Source organism: Pongo abelii, chromosome 2 (genome assembly GCF_028885655.2).
Source record: "Pongo abelii isolate AG06213 chromosome 2, NHGRI_mPonAbe1-v2.0_pri, whole genome shotgun sequence".
Lineage (NCBI taxonomy): Eukaryota > Metazoa > Chordata > Mammalia > Primates > Hominidae > Pongo > Pongo abelii.
In genome coordinates, this window is record NC_085928.1 from 200,552,923 (window position 1) to 200,575,200 (window position 22,278).

At 36.9% G+C, this 22,278-nt stretch overlaps 1 protein-coding gene across 11 annotated transcripts in view; it reads left to right on the plus strand.

Moving 5' to 3' along the window:
* IL1RAP (interleukin 1 receptor accessory protein) overlaps nt 1–22,278 on the plus strand; it is a 145,833-nt gene that overhangs the window by 41,919 nt on the left and 81,636 nt on the right. For 9 of the 11 annotated variants that reach the window (XM_054550254.2, XM_054550253.2, XM_054550252.2 and 6 more), the window contains one exon: nt 8,306–8,370. In XM_054550254.2, the coding sequence (XP_054406229.1) occupies nt 8,307–8,370 (64 nt within the window). In that variant the 5' untranslated portion in view covers nt 8,306. 11 annotated transcript variants of the gene reach the window in all.

Genomic DNA, 22,278 nt, shown 5'->3' on the forward strand with positions numbered 1-22,278 from the left:
ATCTTTCTGTAACCTCTCCCTGTTTTCTTAAATACGCTTTAACCAACGAAAAAGTTTTTGCACATTTTTTACAGAAGCACAACATATTGACAGTACATAAATATTGTATTCAACTTTTTCATTTTGTTTACATAGGCATCGTCATGTAATCATCACCTAAGAACTAGAACATTAGCAGGCCCTAGAAGCCTCACTCTTGCCCCTCCCTTTAATATCTCAAAGGTAATTCATTTTCTGATTTAAATTAAACAATTTATAAAATATTTCCTTATCGACTTTAAGTTCTCTACCCTTTCAGTTTCTTTCAAATTTAAACAAAACCAAGCAAAAACTTTAGCTTATTTCATAATAAACACTAATTGTCATAATATATAGCATTTTATGTATATATATATACATGTATACACACACACACACACACATATATATGTTTTCACATGTCACATCCTTCGATCCTCTCCATCTGCCCTATGAGAGAGTCAGGACGGGGATTTTTATTGCTACTTTAAAAATGAGGATATGAGGCCTAGAGAAGGGAAACCCCCTGAGCCATGATTTTTTCCAATTTCCAATTTCATCATAGAGCCTATCACAGTAATCTTGGCTTTTCTGTAATTTGTCAAGGCCAGACTTGACAACTAAAACTATCTTCTTTGAAATATTTTGAAAATAGAGCACTAAACTTGGACCTAGTACACACAAAGTGTAGGGCATGGCAAGTTTTGCCCAATACTCAATGGTCAACTTGAACCACGTAATTTGGGCTCTTTTTTGTAAATAATATTAATGGTAGCTCACATTGTCTACTACTCCATAGTTCCTCAATTATTTCACATCTATTATCTCACTTATTAAGAGTTGATGATAATCAGCATTTGCTGAGAGCAATTTGTGTTCCTGGATGGTGCTAAGCACTTTACAGCAATTATTAAGACTTTCCTCTCAACAAATGGTGAGGTAGTTGTATTAGTTTCTACCATTCCCCAGCCTCAGTGTCCCTAAGTAGAGAAATACTTAATCATCAAATTGTCCTCTGGAGAGAGGGTACAATGGAACAATTCCTTACCTTGTTTAGAAGGATCCGTGAACCCCTAGCACATCAGTCATGAATTAACCATCAAGACAGTGAGCTAGTTACAGATCTTCCTAAGAGGTCAATATGAATATTCCTCACCTCTTCTCTCAGGCTCTCCAGTATCACATAGTCAAACAAACTAGGAACTTCAAGTTCAGTGCTCTTTTTAAATTGCTCTTTCACCTTCCTCTCACTGAAAACCCAGTTCTAGTTCTCCCTTGTGAGGGACAGGACTTCATGATGGTATTTTTTCCCTTACTCCACAGAGCATGTTGCTATTCAAAATATTAAAGCACAAAAGGGAATCAATCTGCTCACATTCTATTCCAAGCTTCTAAAGATGGCAGGTGGTATATTATGTATATATGTCCTCTCAGAGTGCTGAGCACTTTGAAGCTATTTCCTAAAAAGGGAGAAGGCAGTATCTAAGAGGAGTGTGCTAATGTTTTCTTATGAACTTTGACTCTGCTGTTATATCAGTAAAGGTTAGCAGTACTGGCTTGGTAAGCTGAAAGTTGGGGCATTTCATTGATCTCTCCATGTACCTCCACTGCTAGGCATTTCTGGAATATTCAGTGCTTAATGACAAGGCTGTGTTATTTTCAAAGTAAATGTTGAAAATAGAAACCATATTTAGGTTAAAACACCTTTCTTTAACTGTCAAAAAGGCTCCATAAATCATTTGTTGAGTTTTTAAAAAGAAAAATCATACCACTTAAAATATATTTCTAATTAATGCACTGTAACATTAACTTTTTTGGGAGTACAGCTCTGTGAATATTAACTCATGTATCGAATCAAGTAACCACTGCGACAAACAGGATACAAAACTGTTCTGTTTCTCCAAACAACTCTCATGTGCCCTCCTTTTGCAGTCATACTCTCCCATTATCCCTAACCCCTTGATCTGTTCTCGGTCACTTCAGTTCTGTCTTTCTGAGAGTGTTATTTAAATGGAATCATACAATAGGCATCCTATTAAAGTTGGTTTATTTAATTCAGCACAATGCCTTTGAGATTCATCCAAGTTATTATATCAACATATATAATGCTCATTGCTTAGTATTGCTGAGTATTACTCTATTTCTTTGGATGCCACAGAATTTGTTGATCCATTCACTTGTAGAATGACAATTGAATTGTTTCCAGCTTTAGGCAATTAATAATAGGGCTTCTACAAACATGCAGGTGTAGCTTTTTGTATGAAAGTAAGTTTCCATTTCCCTTGGACAAATATCTGAGAGTGAGATTACTGGGTTGTACGGCAAGTTTATGTTTAACTTTATTAAGAAACTGCTGTTTTCCAGAGAGGGTATATGGACATTTCATATTCTACCAGTATGAGAGTTCCAATTGCTTTGCATCCTCTTCATCACTTGGTATTGTCAGTATTTATTTTTTAATTTTAGTCATTCTGAAAGGTGTATTGTGGTATCTCCTTGTGGTTTTAATTTGCATTTCCCTGATGGCTAATGACATTGAATGACTCTTCATGTGTTTATTTGACTTTTGCATATCGTTTTGGTAAAGTGTTTCTTTATGACTTCAACATTTTAAAATTGAGTTGTTTCTTATATGAGTCGTCCAACTTTATTTAGTCTTCTTTTTCAAAATTTTTCTCAATGTCTTAGGGCTTTCTATTTTCATATAAATATCAGAATCAGTTTCTCTGTAGCTAGAAAAAATCTTTCTTGGATTTTGATTGGAATTAACTAAATCTGTAGGCCATCTTGGAGAAAATTGACTTCTCTATGTTGAGTTTCTCAGTTCATAAATATGGTATGTCTCTTCTATTATTTTCTAGTACCATTTTAACAAATTACCAAAAACTTAGTTGCTTAAAAAACACCGATTTATTGTTGCACAGTTTCTGTGGGTCAGAAGGCCAAGAACAATGTGGCTTAGCTGGTTCCCTGCTTAGGGTTTCATAAGGCTGAAATGATGGTGTCAGCAGTATTGTGTTCCTTTCTGGTGACTCTGGAGATGAATATATTTCTATTCCTTTAATAGTTATTGGACTATTCCTGCTGTCTGTTTCATCTTAGCTGAGCTGTAGTAGTTTGTAGTTTTTGAGATATTAGTCCATTTTATCTAAGTTGTGGAATGTATGAGCCTAGAGTTTGTAATATTGCCTTATTAACAGTTTAATGTCTCCGTGATCACTAGTCATGTCCCGTCATTCATTTCTATTTTTAGTGATAGTACTTTTTTTCCTTACTTAATGTGTCACCTGGCTTGAGGTTTATGTTTTATTGTTCTTTTCAAAGAACTAACTTTTGGTTTCTTTATTTTTCTATATGTATATATTTCCTGTTTTAAAATTATTTGATTTCTACTCTATAAAGTTTCCTTTATTATGCTTGTTTCATTTATTCTTCTTTCTGTAGTTTCTTAAAGTGGAAGATTAGATTATGGGCTTGCTATCTTTCTTCTTTTCTAAGATAAGCCTTTAATGCTACAAATTATCCTCTAATCACTACATTAGCTGCATCTCACACACTTGGTATGTTTTATTTTATTTTTGTCAAGTTAGAAATATTTTCTAATTTCCCTTACAACTTTCTTTTTAACCCATATATACTTTATTTTAAGGCATGTATTTTAACTTGAAGTGTTTGGAGATTTTCCTATTATCTTTCTGTTATTGATTTCTAGTTTAATTCTATGGGGAGAGAACATACTTTGAATTCTTTTAAATTTGTTAAAATTTGATTTATGATACATGATATGGTGTATCTGGTGAATGTCCTATTCAAAAGGATGCCTTATTTTTTACTGCTAGAATCCTCAAACAGTTGTTCCATATAATATGCTCCTGTTTTATAACTGCAAAGACAGGATGAGGAATATTTACTTCATTTTACCCCAAATCTCAGAGCCTTCCATGTCACTTTGCCAAAACTTTCATTTACTGATAAATATTAGATTTGAAATATTCTGCACAAGGATCCCATTTTCAAAAAAAGCCCTATAAACTCCACAAAAGATTGATGATGAAAATAACTCTCATGTCTTAATAAATGCTATTCCTTTTCTGTAGAATGGAATAATTAGTAGCTTCTCCTGTTTTCTTCAAAGTCTTGTTCATTATATCTTAGGTGAGCACAGAATGCCAGACCTACTCAGACTTTTTGCAGTAACTTAGAGAAAATAAAAGGAAAGATCTGAATGGGATTAGGGCAGGATCGGGACTCAAGGAAGTGATTTGACTACAGGGTTGACCTTTTATGGGGATGGCCTTCTGGGGTGTATTCCTTGGTGTGAATGGCCAAGTTTTCAAAACTGTGAATGGTCATAGTTTTCAGTGGGCAGGTCATAGAAAAGGGTGTCAGTCGACCATGGCAGAATGAAGCAGGTTTAGCAGTTTTATGGTTATAGGAGGTTTATCTAGCTGACTGCAAGCCTTTACAGGGACATAGGTAGGCTCCTGGAAGAGGGTGCTGATGAGCACCAGGTCGAAGGCCTGAGTGGGTGTTTTCTGATTATAGAGCTATATATGGGATCAGGAAACTGAGGGACAAATCCAGTACTGTGACCTGGTGAAATGCTGCTGAGCGGAAGGCAGGCAGAACAAATGGTGATTCACGGCAGATCCCACCCTTGGCGCAGCAAACCTAGTTTCAGCCTGTCACCTGCGGGCTAGGTGAGAGAATCCAGTGGTCAGAGTGATGCAGATAAGGAGATGCTAATGATTACCAAGTCTAGAGAATGCAGGCAATATAAAGTTTCGTATGCGGAAATAGATGTTAAGGTGCTGAGCACATGTTAAGACACATCTTTAACATTGTCGTCGATTACAGAGAACTAAGTACATTTTAAATCTTCTTGCTAAATGATATAGGCATTAAAGTTGATGTACTGGGAAACAATAGGATTAAATATGAGAGATGTACCAAAACATAAGGGAGGGAGTGTGAAGATTATCATGCAGTAAATTAAATGGATAATGCACGAAAGGCTTGGAATATGTTATGTGTAGGTTAGAATCATCTGAAGCAGCAGCAGGGTCTGTTAGGCCCCATTGCAATAATCTGAAGCTAAGCTCTAATTTAGACACTGAGAATCTATGTTTATTACCCATGTCCCTTTGCTTTCTGACAGCTTCTCCATCTCCGACCCAGCACCCTCTCACTCTAAGACGCAACAACCAAAAGTGTATTACTCTTTACGATAATAAAATTCTAAGGCTGAATACAAGACAATGCTAAATGACCCGGCGTTCTCTGAGAGGTTTCAGAACAGCCAAGCGCCTCCCAATAACATTGGTACCTTTAATCTGTCAAAACCAGCCTGCTCAATCACGTTTCCTTTTCAGTCTGCTTTATTCTAATTCATCACAGGGCAGGACTGGCCCTGGATATGTGTTCGCAGACAGGTTATCTTTAGATTAGCTTTGCCTTGGTGACCTGACTCTTTGCTGCCTTCAGCATAATCCAGTTACTCTTGGGAATATCAATTAAGGCCCTCAATCACACTAATTAGAATGTCTTCTAAATGTTGCCTTAGGAATTCAGCAGCTTATAAACAGGCAAACTGGGAAAATCTAGAGGTATGTGGGGGTTTTTAAATAGCCGACAGCAATTTGGGAGGGCCTATTGCTTTAGCATAGCTGAGAAGTGGGGCTGAAATTTCAGTTCCCTGAATGCAATGAAATCTCTAGTTGCTCTTTGCTGGCAAGTTTAATGCAGAATTATTAATTACATTTATTAATGACTTGGATGAGGATATAGGTTGCATGCTGATCAAGTTTATAGATGTCACAAAGCTAGGAAGATAGCAATTATTGTGATAACAGATTCAGGAGCCAAAATGACTTCAAGACAATTTAGCAGCAATCTATCTAATAAGTGCCTGGCAGTGCTCTATAAAGTACAATTTGAGGGTCATATTGCTCCTCTACTCAGAAAACTTCGGTGGCTCCCTATTTGCTCTTTAAATCCCAAGCCTTTGGCCTGTTATTTAAGGCTTTGCCATATTATGATTTTACCACTGTCTGCTTTCCAACAAAATCTTCTATAGTTCTTTTTCTAAAACCTTGTGCTTGAGCAAAACTCTGTTCTTTATATACTATTTTCCATTTGTGTTCTATGCTTTCACTACCTTTGAGCATTATTCTCCACTAAAAGTTTCTTTTTCTCACATGTTCCTTCTGCCTCAAGTCTAAATATCCATACCAGTTCAAATGTCACCTCTTGTGTTTCATCTTCTTTTATTGTCTTGGCTGGAGTGACCTCTTTCCTTTGCTAATCTTCAATAACACTTATCTGTTCCTCTCTATTTTTATCACTTTTTACTTTGTATTGCAGGGTTTTTTTTTTTTTTTTTTTTGGTGCACATTTTAAGTTTCTGTTAGACCCTGCCTAGTGCTAGAATTTCTGTCTGGTAACTCTTTTTATCTCCTAAGTGTCTCTGGATGTGTGTTCTATACATAGTTGATGATACTAAAGTTTCTTGCTGGGGGTTCATCTTTACTGTGGAAAAGTGCCTTTAGAGAAGACCCTACATTTTGCCCACGAGAGGCTTCGTAGCTGTATCATAGCAACTTGGAAACTCAAAGGATAAATCCTTGAGGGGATGGATATTCCATTTTCCATGATGTGCTTATTTCACATTGCTTGCCTGTATCAAAATATATCTGGTCCATACACACACACACACACACACACACACACACATCTACTACATAACCACACACACACACAAACTAAAAAATTCGGAAACGAAGGAGAAAATGCTCAATACATGTTTTATTGAATAAATGAAAGACTGATGGAGAGAGAAAGATTTCCCCAAGGTCATAATATAAGAGCTGGAAGGAAGATGTGCTGGGAAGAAAACATCGTTTAATTTATCAGATGAAACAACGGCTCGTGATATGACGAGCTCACCTGTGATTTGTGTACAACCAGGCTAAAAAAGGAAGCATGAACCAGAGATTTTTGGAGAGGTGTGGTCAAGAGAGGTGATGGGAGTTGGAAATTTGCATCGTCCTTTAGGGTGGCCACACCTCTTGGATTCCTTGTGTAGTTTATACGTTTTGTTATAATTTAATGCTCTTAAAATTGGCCCATTTTAAATGATGTTATATGGTCATCTTATTTATCAAATACCTATTTGTTCTGTTTAAGCTGCTGCATACCTGTGGTTGTGAAACTTGTGGCATAGGCTATTTGAGATAATAATCTTTGTAGTTAGCTTAATGTGGATATAAATACCATCTTTGTCACTTACTAGAAATATGAGCTGGACAAGTTATCAAGACCTCTGCAAGCATTCTTATATGGCGGTTACCTTCGACACAGAAAGCAGAGTTCTTGAGCATGGAATTTCTGCATCATCTTCACGTTTCAGTATTTATAACCCACAGAGGTTTTACCAGTGGCCAGATATGTCTTGGGTGGTAGGAAAAGAAATACTTCACAGAGCTGTCAAATCTCCAGGTCTTCGGCATTAAATAGCATACAACCAAATGTAAGGGTATGGTTCACACCAGTTGGCTGTTTCAGCTGGTTATTAATAGGAAAGCTAAAGATCATAGAAAGTTGACTCCTCTCTCATCATTTCTGTCTTCCAGTGAGAAGAGGAGAGCATGAACAGCAGGGAATTAGATTTATATATTTTCCTTAATATAAATTCAGTGTGTGGTAGATTGCAGACAAAGTCTGAATCCAGGATTTCTAGACTTTCTATGTGTCTATGTGTCACTAAAAGGGAAAAGTACCTGGATTGTAAAGTATTCCAACTAGAAATAGACCAAGGGAATGCAAAGAGGGGTAAGAAGGTTGAATTTATCCGCCAGAAAAGTAAATCCTGGTCAAAAAATCCAGATGAATATTTTTTAAGTAGGCAGTTATAGTTCGGTGAAAAAGAGAGAGTTGTGGAGCCAGACAGCTGGAGTTTGATCATAGCTCTACCACTTTCTAGCCAAAGGATCATGGTTATGTTATTTAAACTTGTCTCTAGCCAAAGGATCTTGGTTATGTTATTTAAACCTGTCTATTAAACTTCTTTATCTGCATGTAATATGGGAATTGAAAAACAAACAACAAAAAAACAGAAACAAAATAAAACCTGTCTTATTGGTTGGTTCTGACAGTGAAATTTGTTAATATTGTAAAATTCTTAGAACAGTCCCTAGTCTACAGTCAGCATGCATGAATGCTAGTTATTATTATTTAAGCACTTGAAAGTAATAAGTGATTTCCCTTACCTTTGTATTTATGTTTACAGGATGACACTTCTGTGGTGTGTAGTGAGTCTCTACTTTTATGGAATCCTGCAAAGTGATGCCTCAGGTAAGTGAATGGCTTTTGACAATGTATTAAAATGCAAGTCATGCATAGGGTAATGAGTCCACTCTTCCTGAGGATGAATTTAAATAAACATAATGTTATTCATGTCCATTGTCTTCTGCGATAGCAAATAATCATAAAGCAGAAGAATAGTAGAATTTTGATGATGGAAAGAACCATTGCTGTCTCTAGTCTTCGTGGGATAGAGTACACAGGGGGCAGTGGGCCGCTGTGTTTAAACACGGGAATTTTTCATTACCTTCACACTCAGCCAACTAGAATATTGCTTTTTTCCCTTACCTCAGGTCCTATGGGGGAAAAATGGAAGTGATAATAGCACAATCTGTTTTTCAAATTTGAGCCAGTGGTGGAAAAGTTATCAGTGGTAATAATCCATTGAGATGTTAAATAAAATAATGAGTTTTTGTCATATTGTTTCTATATAGGAAAGAAAAAGGATCTGTCTTTAGATTCATTCTTTCTCTGGATGTTGCTTCATAAGAGGAACCAGCTAAGACCTTTATAGAGTTTGAAAACCAAACTCAGTCATCATGGGCCTGGATCACATGAAATTAGAGATGGAAGAGACTTGCTATTTGAAAGTCCATCTTTTCAGATCTCCTCTTCTTCCCAGAATTATGCCCAGAATCACTCTCTACCTCTGACTATTAATCATTAAATTTCAGCCTATGTTTTTGGACTAATCAAATTCTTAGAAAATTTTTAGTACATAAAACTGAAATTTGTCTCTTTGATTTTAGTATCTAAAACTGAAATTTGTCTCTTTCCAAACATTTACTTCGTTCAACTGCAGGACTGAAAAAAAAAAAAAAAGAAAGAAAGAAACAAAACAACCAAAAACCTAATGCAATGGTTCTCTAGTTGTAATGAAGGGAACCTAGAGGTCCTCATTTTAGAAAGCTTTTCATGTAAAATTCCCCTGAACACCATAAACCATACTTTACATATCATTGCTTTAATTCCTTTTCTTTGTGAGAGGGCTTCTGAAATGTTAAGTTAGCTACCATATAACCATGACCTCAGTGTTCTGCAATATATGCCTTCAACTGTTTTTCATATGACATGGATTTGAGCTCTCCTACCATCCTGATCATCTTTTCTGGGTGCGTTTCAGCTTTTCTATGCCACATAAAACATTGTATTAGAAACCAAAAATAGTACTAAAGGAGTGGTATAAGTAGGACAGAGTACAGCTCAGTGCTGAAACTAGCGGTAACTTCTAGCCTTGTTGGCCTTTTGGGGCTTCACAGAGGAATGGCTGTAGATAACCGGGGATGTTATTCAGCTGGGATGCACTAGGAGACAGCTCCCTGGCTGTTCAGTCCAGCATCTGTCCTGCTTGGTTAGGTGTCCCATTTGATAGGCGAGTTTCTTGATGTCCTGATTTTCAAATATGTTAAATATAATTCTTGATTTTAGTTTGTTCTTATTTGATTTAGTTCTATGTTTGAATGCTTTAGTTCTATGTTTGAATGCTATCTGCTCACAGAGGCTTCCCTGACCATCTTAACTAAAAGTCCCTACCGGTCACTCTCTCTCCCTCCATCCTGTTTTAGTTTTCTTCGTAACACTCACATTCCCTGATATTATATTAACCTTCTTTCTCTTCTCTCCTCCTCCTCCCTCTTCCTCTTCTCTTGTTTCCTCCTCCTTTTCCTTCCTCTTTTTCTCCCTGAACTCCCTGTCCTTCCTCCTTTTCTGCCTCCCTTCTTTCCTTTCTCTCCATCTCTTTTCCTTCCTCCTTCCCTCCCTCTGTCTTGGATTTTAAGCTGCCTCAGGGCAGGAACTTGTTCAGGAACTTTTGTTTGTTATCCAAACACTCAGAATAATATTGACACACAGACACATAGCAGATGCTCAATACGTAGGTGTCAAATGGTTGAATACACGTCCCTTTACTTTACATCCCTTCCCCTGCCCCCAAACTGTCCAGTTTTATAATGGAACCTGTTTGGGTTCATGCCAGTAATTCCTTATGTGGTTTTATGTCCTCCCTCACCCTGAAGGAAGAGGGACAGGTGACTGTGTTACCATTGCTGAAGGATCATGGAGGTTCCAGAAGCTAGTGAGTGCTGGTGCCTTCCCAGCGGTCCTGACCATGTTACTTTTCTGAATGACCTTTACTGTAATCCATCCAAGGAGTCCCCAGCCCCCACCTCAAGTGCTTTTGGTAAGAGAGCTTTCTACCCAGGAACTGTGACTCATAATTCTGCCAGGGGAAGCTAACTTCTTGAATAAGATAAGTTCTCATACCAGCCACATTGCGTCACCGTGGGAGCAGGAAACATGTTGTAATCCCCTCAGCCCATCTGGCACATACTCATTTGCCTTCCTTATGAAGAGGTGTATTGTGTCTGACAGTGATGCCACTTCCTAGTTGGAGGGAGAGGAACAAAAAGGACATGTTGTTGACAAAAACGAAAAGAGCAACTGGCTCTGGGCTAGTGGGGGAAGAAAGAAATCATTGCGCATCTTGAGGGATCAACCAACCTCTCTGCACATGAAAGTATTGCCTTTTACAAGGCATCTGTGGATGCTGACAGACTTGTTGGTCTTTCATGAGGCTCTCCCTGTGCTCAGGTTCCCATCTCAACGGAAACACAGGTTGATGTGAGGAACAAAGCAGAAATGTTCTGAATACCCTAAAGCAATCTACATGCGTATCATATTAGTAAGACATTTATTTTGTTCTGAGTCCTTCCATGTGGGCCTTTTAAGAGAATCCTCAAATATAAAAAAGAAACCATAGAAGCATAAGAACTTAGCGCCATGCAATGTGTTTTCATGTGCAGTGAACTGGCCTTGAAGTCATACGATTCTGACTTCCGATCATGATTTTTCTGGTAGCAGCACTGTGATCCCCTTATCCCCTCAGGAATGGGGGAGCAACATTTTCATCTTAGGTGATGATAACAGCAAATGATTTTTTAAGAAAGCTTTATTTCCCTTTAAGGAATTAAAGCTTGGATAATTATAATAGCGATTCCATAATTATAATGTGCTAGTTATAGTAATAATAATAAAGCTCCCTTTGCTTAAAAAAGCAGTTTGCATTGTACATATTCAACGTCAGTCTCACACCCAAACCATGGGTTAGTCAGAGCTGTTGTAACTACCTTTGTTGGATAAGACAAGTTAGGATCAAAATGTTTAAATATATTACTCAAAGTCACACAGCTGTACTTAGCATGCTTGTGACTTCAACGAGTTTCTGGATTCCTGACGTCCATATTATTTTTACTAAATATGCTCCAGTTGGGACCTATTAGAATACAAATTACTTAGAAAAAAGATTAAGATCTAAGGGATCACAGGTAATCATTTTGCAAACTGTTGAAGAACCACTCTGTGATAGGTTTCTATGCTTTGTAGGTAAGGCGTATCCTTACACACTTATCCTGCCCCCTCACACCACTGAAACATTTTCTTCAGGAGGAAAATGATTGTAATCCAAAATTCAAACCCAATATTCCTTTTTTTGCTTATTATGGTATTAAATATTTTCACTAATAAACTCGAAGAAGTTCTGTTTGTAAGACTTCGAAATGGAAACTTCAGCTCAATACACATCTCTTTTGCTGTGCCTCATTGGCAGTGTGTCAGGAAGCTGAACTGTTAAAAGCTGCCTTTGGAGTAGAAATAAATTTTGGAACCTGTGATCCCAAGTTGAGGAGGTAATAAAAATAGTACCATATAGAATATAGTGAATTTAAAAAATATTACCATATCAGAATTATTTGCTGCACAAATCACATGAAAAAGAGAGTACACTGCCACCCCAAAATGCAGGCACACACACGGATCTTTGAAAAAGATTTTATTTCAAAGTCAACAGTTGACTGTGTGCCAGGTGCGGGGCTGGATTTCACACACATTATCGTTAACTTCACAGGAACCGTCGTGTAGAGGTAGGGGCTAGAGACTCTTCTACCTGTTTGATAATTTAGGAAATGAAGTTCCAGGGAGGTAGCCCAAGTGCTCACGATGGCATGCCTGATAGAGCCAGGCTGCCTTGACTCCAGAAACAGTGCTCTTTTTTTTTTTTTTTTTCCGTACTATATTGCCTTTCTTTAGGACTGTGCTCTGCTACTAGAAGTAAGATCCTCTGATTCCTTTTCCGTTATATTTTACAAAATTGATAGAGTATGGAAATCATCTATCCAATGATGGGAGTGAATTATACAATGCAAAATAAATAAACAGTGAAAAACACTGTGGTTTCCTAGTAATTGAGAGATTTAAGTTCTGTTTTACTCTGTGACTTGTTCGATGACAGTAAAGAGGTCATCTCATCGCTTTTTAACACTGCATCCTTATTTATAAACCAAGCCAACCAGCCAAACCATTAATAAACAATAGCAGCAGATCCCAATCAATTCCAGTTTCTTGTTTTTTATGAAGGAACACTATGCATCATGGACACACACAGGGTATACTCCTATTAGCTGCTTAAATTCTTTCTAATAGCAATGTTAACATTGTTATTAGATCATTATTGATCATTATTCTAAATGATGCTATTGATCATTATTCTAAAGATCATGCATTTGACCATTTTATATCGTAGAATCCAGGGTTAGTAAGAGGAATTTCTTATTTTAAGAGTAATACAGTAAAGTTTGAGAGAAGGAAGAGAAAATAATTACCAAATAGAATTCCGTGAGAGCAGAGAAAGTTACCAATCCTGTCAGGAGATATTGGGGAAGACTTAGTCATTGCTCCTTCGTAGGAAGAAATGCACCTCTTATTTGGGAATGAAATAGTTCAGGGCAACTCAAAAGACAGTGCGAAGGCATTTAGAAGCCAAGCTGGAGGGATAGGTTGGGAACAAATTATGCAGGATGGGAATTACTTCAGGTAAAGAGAATGTCCACATTTAATGTATTTTGGTTATAGTTGGCTAGGTTTCTTTTCCTTTTTTTAAATTCTGTCTTATTTTTGCAAGGACATATACTATTATTAATTCTGTGTGACGGTTCTTTCAACTTTTGGTAAGAATTCAATTTGTTGCCGGCCCCAGTGGCCTCATTTTATTTGAATATCCTTGCTTTAATAACTCCATACTCAGATATACTTGTGACATTGTGTCCTGTCCCAGTTGCCCATGGCTGGTCATCCTGAACACGTTTCATTTCTGTGTAATTTAGTCCAAACATTTGGAAAATGTATGAAGAATACTGTTTTATTTTATTCTTAGTCCTAAAGGTCATTGGAATTACAGAATTTCACCCTGTTGTTGTTTAAATGATGCCTCTCGGAAGCAGATCTCTTCACTTTTTTTATTTTTTAGCTGTGTTTATAGCTTGAAACACACTTATATTTTAGTTACTTATATTTCCCAAGGGTGGATTTACTGTAGCCTGATTGAAAAGAAATTTAAGTACCACATAATTGGCTTGATACTGAGTTTGCAAATACACAGGTTCTTGTATCACAGTGATAATTCTAAGTTTAGAAAAATGACCTGATTCTTTTTCACATGGCTGTGTTAGTTAAGGGAAACCAGTATTTTTGCAGGAACTCCTGCATATCATTGTAGGAAAAAAAATGTTTGTTTTACAAGAATTTATTCCACCCTTTGAATTACCTTTGTTTTTGCTATCCTTTCCCTCACTCCCCCAACCCTGAATATTCATTTCTACCATATTTTAGGGACCAGATTGCCACCTTAGCAGTGACTCACTACCAAGACCTGTTTCTACCAATTTTTCTTTCACCATTTAAAAAGTTTCTTTTCTGTTTAACTGATTAAATTTTTAGAAAATAAAATATATACGCACCCAGGATAACAACACAATGATTGCTTTATTTTTAAACCCACTGAGTGCTGCCATCTCTCATTTATTTTTGAGGAACAGTGAGAAAAGGGATACATTTAACAAATAATTTGGGAACCTCAGTCACCTTCAAGTACCTGCTATCCAGACCTATAAAAGCTGATGTACAAAATTGTCTGGCTTTGCCTTTCCGTGTTTTAGAGACAGTAGGAACAATGAAAATGCAAGACGACTAAGACAATGAGAGAAAATAAAGAAAATAATCACTTCCTCAGCAACCTAGACCATATGCTTTGTGTTTTATGACATTCATTTCTCCTTCTATCACAGGAACCAAAATACTTGGTATAGCTGTACATTACTAGGAGATAAGTAGCACTTTTCTACAGTGTTTGTAGGGTCTGAAATAGTTTAAGGCTCTTATCCATCAGCCCATTTTTTTTTTACTTCTGAGATACGTTCATATTTATTTATTTATTTATTTTTTGAGATGGAGCTTCGCTCTTGTTGCCAGGCTGGAGTGCAATGGTGCGATCTCAGCTCACCTCAACCTCCACCTCCCAGGTTCAAGTGATTCTCCTGCTTCATCCTCCCGAGTAGCTGGGATTACAGGCATGTGCCACCATGCCCAACTAATTCTGTATTTTTTTGTAGAGATGGGGTTTCTCCATGTTGGTCGGGTTGGTCTCAAACTCCTGACCTCAGGTGATCTGCCCGCCTCAGCCTCCCAAAGTGCTGGAATTACAGGCTACTTTCATATTTTTTTTAAAGTGCTCTTTAAGGTTTATAGTAGTGTTCACTTTGATATGTACACCAAGATACTGGTGTTTGCATTTCCCCCTTCACTTATATAAGAAAATGTTATGGTCTCTTTGAGATTTGGGCTTGCCACCCAATGCTAGCAAGACTGACCAATTTTGTCTATTTACCAATTACGTTTCTTCAGTGGAACCTTCTCCGAGACCTACTGCATACGTGTAGATACTCAAGAGGAAAGAAAAAGAAAGCAGGCACATGTATCATGATTTTTTATCTCTGTGATTTTTTCTGTTAAATATCACTTTTTATTAATTTATTATGGTGGGTTTTATTTTTTCCTAATTACTTACACTTGCATAAGAAGTATAACCATGGGCCAGGCACTGTGGCGCATGCCTATAATCCCCGTACTTTGGGAAGCTGAGGTGGGGAGATTGCTTGAGGCCAGAAGTTTGAGACCAGCCTGCACAAAATAATAAGACCCTGACTCCACAAAAAAAAATTTAAAAAATAGCTGAGTATGGTGATGCACACCTGTAGTCCCAGCTAATCAGGAGGCTGAGGTGGGAGGATCACTTGAGACCAGCGGGTAAAGGCTAAAATGAGCTGTAATCACGCCACTGCACTCCAGCCTGGGTGACAGAACAAGACCCTGTCTCTCTCTTTCTCAAAGATAAGTACAACTATAGTCGAAATATAGACCTTTATTATTATTACTAGATGAGAGATTAAATTGTATTTATCATATGTAAAATGATATTTTGAAGTATTTATACATTGTAGAATGACTAAATCTAGCTAATTAACATATGTATTACCTAACACCGTTACCATTTTTGGAATGAGAACACTTTAGATTCACTCTGTTATCACTTTAAAGCAAGCTTGTCCAACCCGTGGCCCACGGGCCACATGAAGCCCAAAACGGCTTTGAATATGGCCCAACACAAATTTTGAAACTTTCTTAAAACATTATGGACTTTTTGTGATTTTCATTTTTAGATCATCAGTTATTGTTAGTGTTAGCTTATTTTATGTGTGGCCCAAGACAATTCTTCTTCCAAAGTGGCACAGGAGAGCCGGAAGATTGGACACATCTGCTTTAAGGCAAACAGATATACAAATTATTGTTCCCAAGTGGATACCAACCATTATTAATCATTATTTACTGTAGTTTTGTTTGCCCTTTTTTTCAAGAGGGAGAAATCTTTAACTGTTTGCCATAGATTTATCTGATGATCAGATGCAAAAACCTACTATCTTTAAATTGATGCACCTGAGTTAACCTGAATGGCATATCCTTCTCTAGATCGTTTGGGACTTCAGACTGTCCCAAAATTGCTTAATGGACTGATATTTGATTTTTAGAGCAAAAACATTAATTTTATTCTTATATTTTCAATGTTTTTTGAATTTTTAAATTTATCTGGTCATCTAGGGAAAACTGAATTTCTTATATGACAGATATTTTGACATTCACGGCTTGCTTCTACATGTCTTTTCATCATTTTCTGGTGTCCACTCAAGGTAAACGAAAATAAGAAAAAAGAGAAGAAGGAGAGAAAAGAGGAATAATGAGGGAGAGAGGAAGAGAGAGAGACCTTTTTTTGAAAAAGGACAGTAGGAAAAAGAGAGAGAGAGGCATAAAATGCAAAGAGAAAAATAGAGATAAAGTATTCCTACACGGATTTCCCGGATTTGATGTAAACCCAGCTATATACTTTTTTCAGATTACCAAAGAAACTAAACCATTTTTAATACCACATTTAAATACTTCCCCCTTTTTTTCCTGAGCTTTGCATTGAATGGTTTCCTTTTTGAACAGTTAATGTTTTCTAGGTTTTTTTGTTTGTTTGTTTTACATTCGTACTCTTTCCCTCCTTCCTAGTATATTAAAATGGTGAGAGAAAATAAAAACCTTAAATATTCCAGAAGTTTCCTTACATCTAGTGCCGCTACAGCCATGAGAGTGGTCAGCATCTCCAGGGTTAATGCTTTGTTAATCAGGATACTTTTATTCTGAAAAAAAGTGTACAGCAGAGATGGTGGAGACTTAAAGCTTTGCATGCCCTTCAGGATAATGAAGGAAGAAGAGATGGTGGGCAAAACTGTAAGACTCTGGACCCCCTTTTGCAAGTTTATACGTTCTAAGGCAGAAACAATCTGCTGTTGTTTGCAATTGACACTGAGCTGTGAAATGTTTTTGCTAGTAGCAGTGTATTTCTTGAGGCACAGTAGAAACCCAACCAATCTATATTCAAGTCTAAGAGGAGGGTGTAGCTTTACTTGGAGGTTGATTGAAATCATGGAAATTGTGAATGGAGTAATTAGTAATCGGAAGTGTTGGAGGACTTTCTCCCTCCCGCTGCATGCAGTATTCTTAGTGAAATGCTAAGGGGAATTTCAGGAAGAAAGTAAAGACAGGGTCTTTTTTCCTGGTTGTTTTATTAAAGCAAAATTTTAGTTCTCTCACCTTTATTACTCTAAATATCCTGTTTTTAAAAAGGGTTCTTCCTCTCATTTATAATGCAGTAATAATTGATGACTATAATAATAGCCATGAAGCATTTTACAGTATTGGGTTTTTAATCACTAAAAGAAGACCATGTTAAGCTAAACACGGCTTTAAATCTATTTTATTTTAATTCTCTGTAAATTGGTAATTACTATATAGTGGTGGGTAGGTATGTAATAGAAAGGAAGGAAGGTGAGGAAAGTCACATTCTTTGAATCAAGGATTATATTCATATAATATATTCATTTCTGAAAAGCCTCATAATTCAGAAATACATGTTTTCTTCTATCATTACAAGTGAGGGACTCCAAATTCAAAAAATTGAATTAACTTACCTAATATCACTATAGAAGTAAGTGGTAAAATTTGTATTGCTGTTTGACTTTAAGATGCACTGTAATTTAAAATACACCATGCTGCCACTGAGTTATTTGTAATTAAAACTTCATTTTTAAACATGCCAACCAAATCTGTCAATAATTGATGATATGGAACACACATATTGGAAAAGAAATGCTTAACCAGTTACCAAAACAGAATCTAGTATGTGATTTTTCGTGTTGCAAATAAAATTTCAAGATGATTTGCTTCAGTCTTCCTGAAACATATACCGTACATTTCAATTGTGTATATTTAGATAATGTACATCTTTCCAAGTTTATACAAATTTTCTCAAAGGAAAGCAGTTCTATACAGGAATAAGATTGCAGATGGATGAAGGAAAGGTGGCTTGGTACAGATGCAGTGGGTTTGAGTGCAGTGGGAAGCTGTTAACTTTAGTATTCTGCAAGGTTGCTTTGGCATTATTCATATGGCTTCCCCTGTAGCTAACTCAGAGATACTAACTCTAACTCCCTAGCTTTTGCTCCTTTTCCAATGACTGACCGCAGGCTCTGTCCCTCTACTTAGGTGTTAAGGGACTCAGTCAAGGATGTTTACATGTGGCTCAAAGATTTTTTTGGGTACTCAGCAGTGTAGAGTTCTAGAAAGTTCTTTTCAGTTTACAAATGCCAGTTCTTTTCTGCTAGTCTTTGGCAGTGATTGGATGTGAATTGTGAAATTTGATTGTGGTCTCACTCCAAGTTCTATTTTATTTCTGGTGGAGCTGGAATGTTTTATCTTTCTCGGAAACGATCACTTTTTTGTGTGTATGGCAACAAAACAGCTAGAATAACTGTCACTTGGGCTCAGCAAGTACACAAAAGTATGGGCTGGGGGCATTTTAACCAATCCATATTCATACATAGGTAAGCTATTTCACTTACTGCAAACTCTCCAGAACTGAAATCCCAGCAGATTTAATACATAAAGCCTCTTCAGTCCTAGGGAAATGAGTTTTGCCGTTTTTTTTTTTAACAGACTGATTATTCATTTCAAAACATGGAATATTTTTGTCACAAAAGGATGATAAAGTATTATCCTCCTATTTTAAATATGTACCTTTGTGATTTAATAGAAACAGGTCAAAGTCTGTATAACCTCCACATTTAGGGAGGTTGGTCCTTTATCATTAGATGTGAAACCCAGTTCAGCATATGTCTCCTGGGCACCTGTTATGTGCAGACCCTTGTACATACAGTAGGTAAAGATGAAGACATTGTGCATGTATTCATTCATTTATTCATCTGTAGTGTGTGAGTATGTGCTGGACACTGTGCTTGCCTGTACTGGTAACCAAAACAAAAATTATCTTTGCCCTCATGGAATTCACAGTCTTGGGGATGGCTTCAAGTCTTTTCTTACTTGAAGAAAATAAGTAAGTAAACATGTTTTTATAAGAAGTTCTCTATAATTATAAATAAGGCATTATATTGATGGAAAGTAATGGGATATTCCTTTCCTTATCCCATAGTTAAGGAAAATCTATTAAAGAATATGCTATTTAATTGAGAATTGAGGGATGAGAAAGAGCCACCTTCAAAGGCAGTGGCATGAGATGTAGGCCCTGGGTTGCAGGAGCTTTGAGAACTATGGGGAAAGAAACATGCGACGACGAAGAGGAAGCGGTAGGCAGAGTGTAGCACATACTGAGGGTGTTGTTACATTTACTTTAACCGCAATAAAAGGCCATTGAAAGGATTTGGGCAGGACCCTTACATTATCTAGCTAAGGTATTAAATGATCGTGTGAGCTGCTATGTAGGAATAAGATTGGAAAAGATTTCTGTTTTTCCCAGTATGGCGGACAAGGTCGTCTAAACACCCCTTGTGCTGTAAAGCAGCTAGAAATGCTGCATTTAAAAATAAATGTCATTTAAAATGAATTGCTGAGTTGGTAAGAAATCCTTAGAGGCCAAAATTGAAGTGAAAACAGGAATCCAGAAAAGAAAGGAAGCCAGCTCTGCAGCTGGCGGCTGCCCGGGGTAACATCCAGAGTCAGAGGAAGAAGATACATTTATATGCGAGGACATTTGGATAATTTTTAGAAAAAAAAATAGTTAAATTCCTACCTTGTACTTTACCTCAAAACAAATCACAGTTGAATTAAATATTTAAATGTAAAAAATAAACCCTAAGAATAGTAAAAAAATACATGCAAACATTTATTATAATGTTGGGATGGATACATTTGTAGATATGTCATCAAAGGTAAGGGTCAGCAAAGAAAGTTTGACATAATTGACTACATAAAGCTTTTAAAAATTAGTATAGCACAGAATATTATAAGTTAAAGGACAAATGAAAAATTGGGAAAACATAAGTATATGGCAAAGGGTTCATGTCATCAGAATACAAGGAGCTATTATATATATACACACACACACACACACACACACACACACACACACACACATTTTAATGGAAAAATTGGCAAAGATTTGAAACTAGCATTTCAGGCAGTCAAAAACAGATCAACACAAATTGATCAGTCTAAAAAGAAGCTCAAGTTCATGAGTGAGAAAACAGATTCAAACTAAACCAACATGAGATGCCATTTTTTTTTCATTCATCAGTCTGGCAGAGATTAAAGAACAATCCAGCCTAGCATTGGTCAGGATCTCGTGATCTAATGACCAGATATGCTGGTCTCTCACACACAGTGGTTGAGAGCTCACCTGGAATAGGCTTTGTGGAGGGGACCTGGGCTATTTGTTTCAAAGATACCACCAAAATGCCTCCCTTTAATCTTGTAATGAACCATACATGCTATATTCTAAGAAAATAATCAGAGAAATGCATCAAGACATACTCAAAAACTATGTTTTTCATAGGATTGTTAAAATAAGTAACATTGGAAACAATATAAATATTCATGATAAAGGGAGCTTAAATCTCTCTCTATATATGTATATATCAATACAATGGAATATGATGGATTTGTTTATGATAGATGTTTCTGTATAAAAACAGATACCATGTAGCAGAACTAGTGTGAAACCTTTACCAACTGTGGCAGTTGTTTGCTGGAGCTAGGTGGTATGGGCTTGTAAGAACCAACTATTCAATTTTTAGGAAGCTTTTGAGCCATTTGTCAAATTAGTCATTTGAAGTTGGCTTTGGTAAGAGTTTTTACCACATGAAAATTGGTAAACCGATGCTAGAAATTAGCTTTGTCATCATCACTCCCTGGCTGTTTACCAGCACGCCACTCTGGTCATGCATGTGTAAGAATGTGGAAAGCCTTTCTGGCAGAAGATACATGCCTTTCCCCCCCACCTCCCCCCGCAGGATCTTGCTCTGTTACCTAGGCTAGAGTGCTCACTGAAGCCTCAAATTCCTGTGCTCAAGAGGTTCTCTTGCCTCTCAGCCTTCCAAGTAGCTGGGACTATAAGGGCATGCCACCAGGCTCAGCTAATATTTTAATTTTTTTGCGGAGATGTGGTCTCGCTATGTTGCCCAGGCTGGTCTTGAATTCCTGGCCTCAGGAGATCCTCCTGAGTGATCTTCTTGTGTTGGCCTACCAAAGTACTGAGATTACAGGTGTGAGCCACCATGTCCAGCCTACACCCAACTCTTAACAGTGATTATCTTTGAAAAGTGGAATTATGTTTGGGTTTATTTCTGCCCCTTTTAAAATAACTTTATTTTCTGTTACTACATTAATTAATTTAGGATTATGGCCTCCAACTGCATCAGTGTTTCTGCAAAGGGAGCTAAGCATTGGGCACACATGGGCATAAACACGGGAACAATAGACTCTGCAGAGAACTACCAGAGGGAGGTGGGAGGAGGACACAGGTTGAAAAACTACATATCGGGTATCTATACCCCAAACTTCAGCATTATGCAGTATTCCCATGTTATTAACCTGCATATGTACCCCCATATCTAAAATGAAAGTTGAAATGAAAAATAATTCAAAAATGAAATTACTTATTGTCTGACTGTATTTCAATCTAATTAAATTTATAATTGGAAGTAAAGGGTAACTTAATTTTTAGAAGTAAGAAAGTATATAGATCTGAGCTGTTGTATCCCTCGGGATAGCAAGCAAGAGGCAATTGTGACAGGCATGATAGTTTAAGCCTTGGCTCTTTGTTTCTATCTGTAAATTGGTATGTTAATAACTTCTCTAGCACAGAGGTAACTTCAATATTCATGAAATGACCTCAGTAGAATACTAAATCAGAAGTTTTGTGAGGGAAAATAGATATTACCGTAGATTTTCCTACATGATAACCATGGCTTGTGTTTGTGTATTCATTAGCATATCATGTCAAGAAAATGAGCATTAGCTAACCAAATACTTGGAATTTGAAATTAGCAACTCCCCACTTTCCTCCATCAGTCTACTAATATTGGATACTGTATTAGTCTGTTCCCAAGTTGCTAATAAAGACATACCCAAGACTGGGTAATTGATAAAGCAAAAGAGGTTTAATGGACTCACAGCTCCACA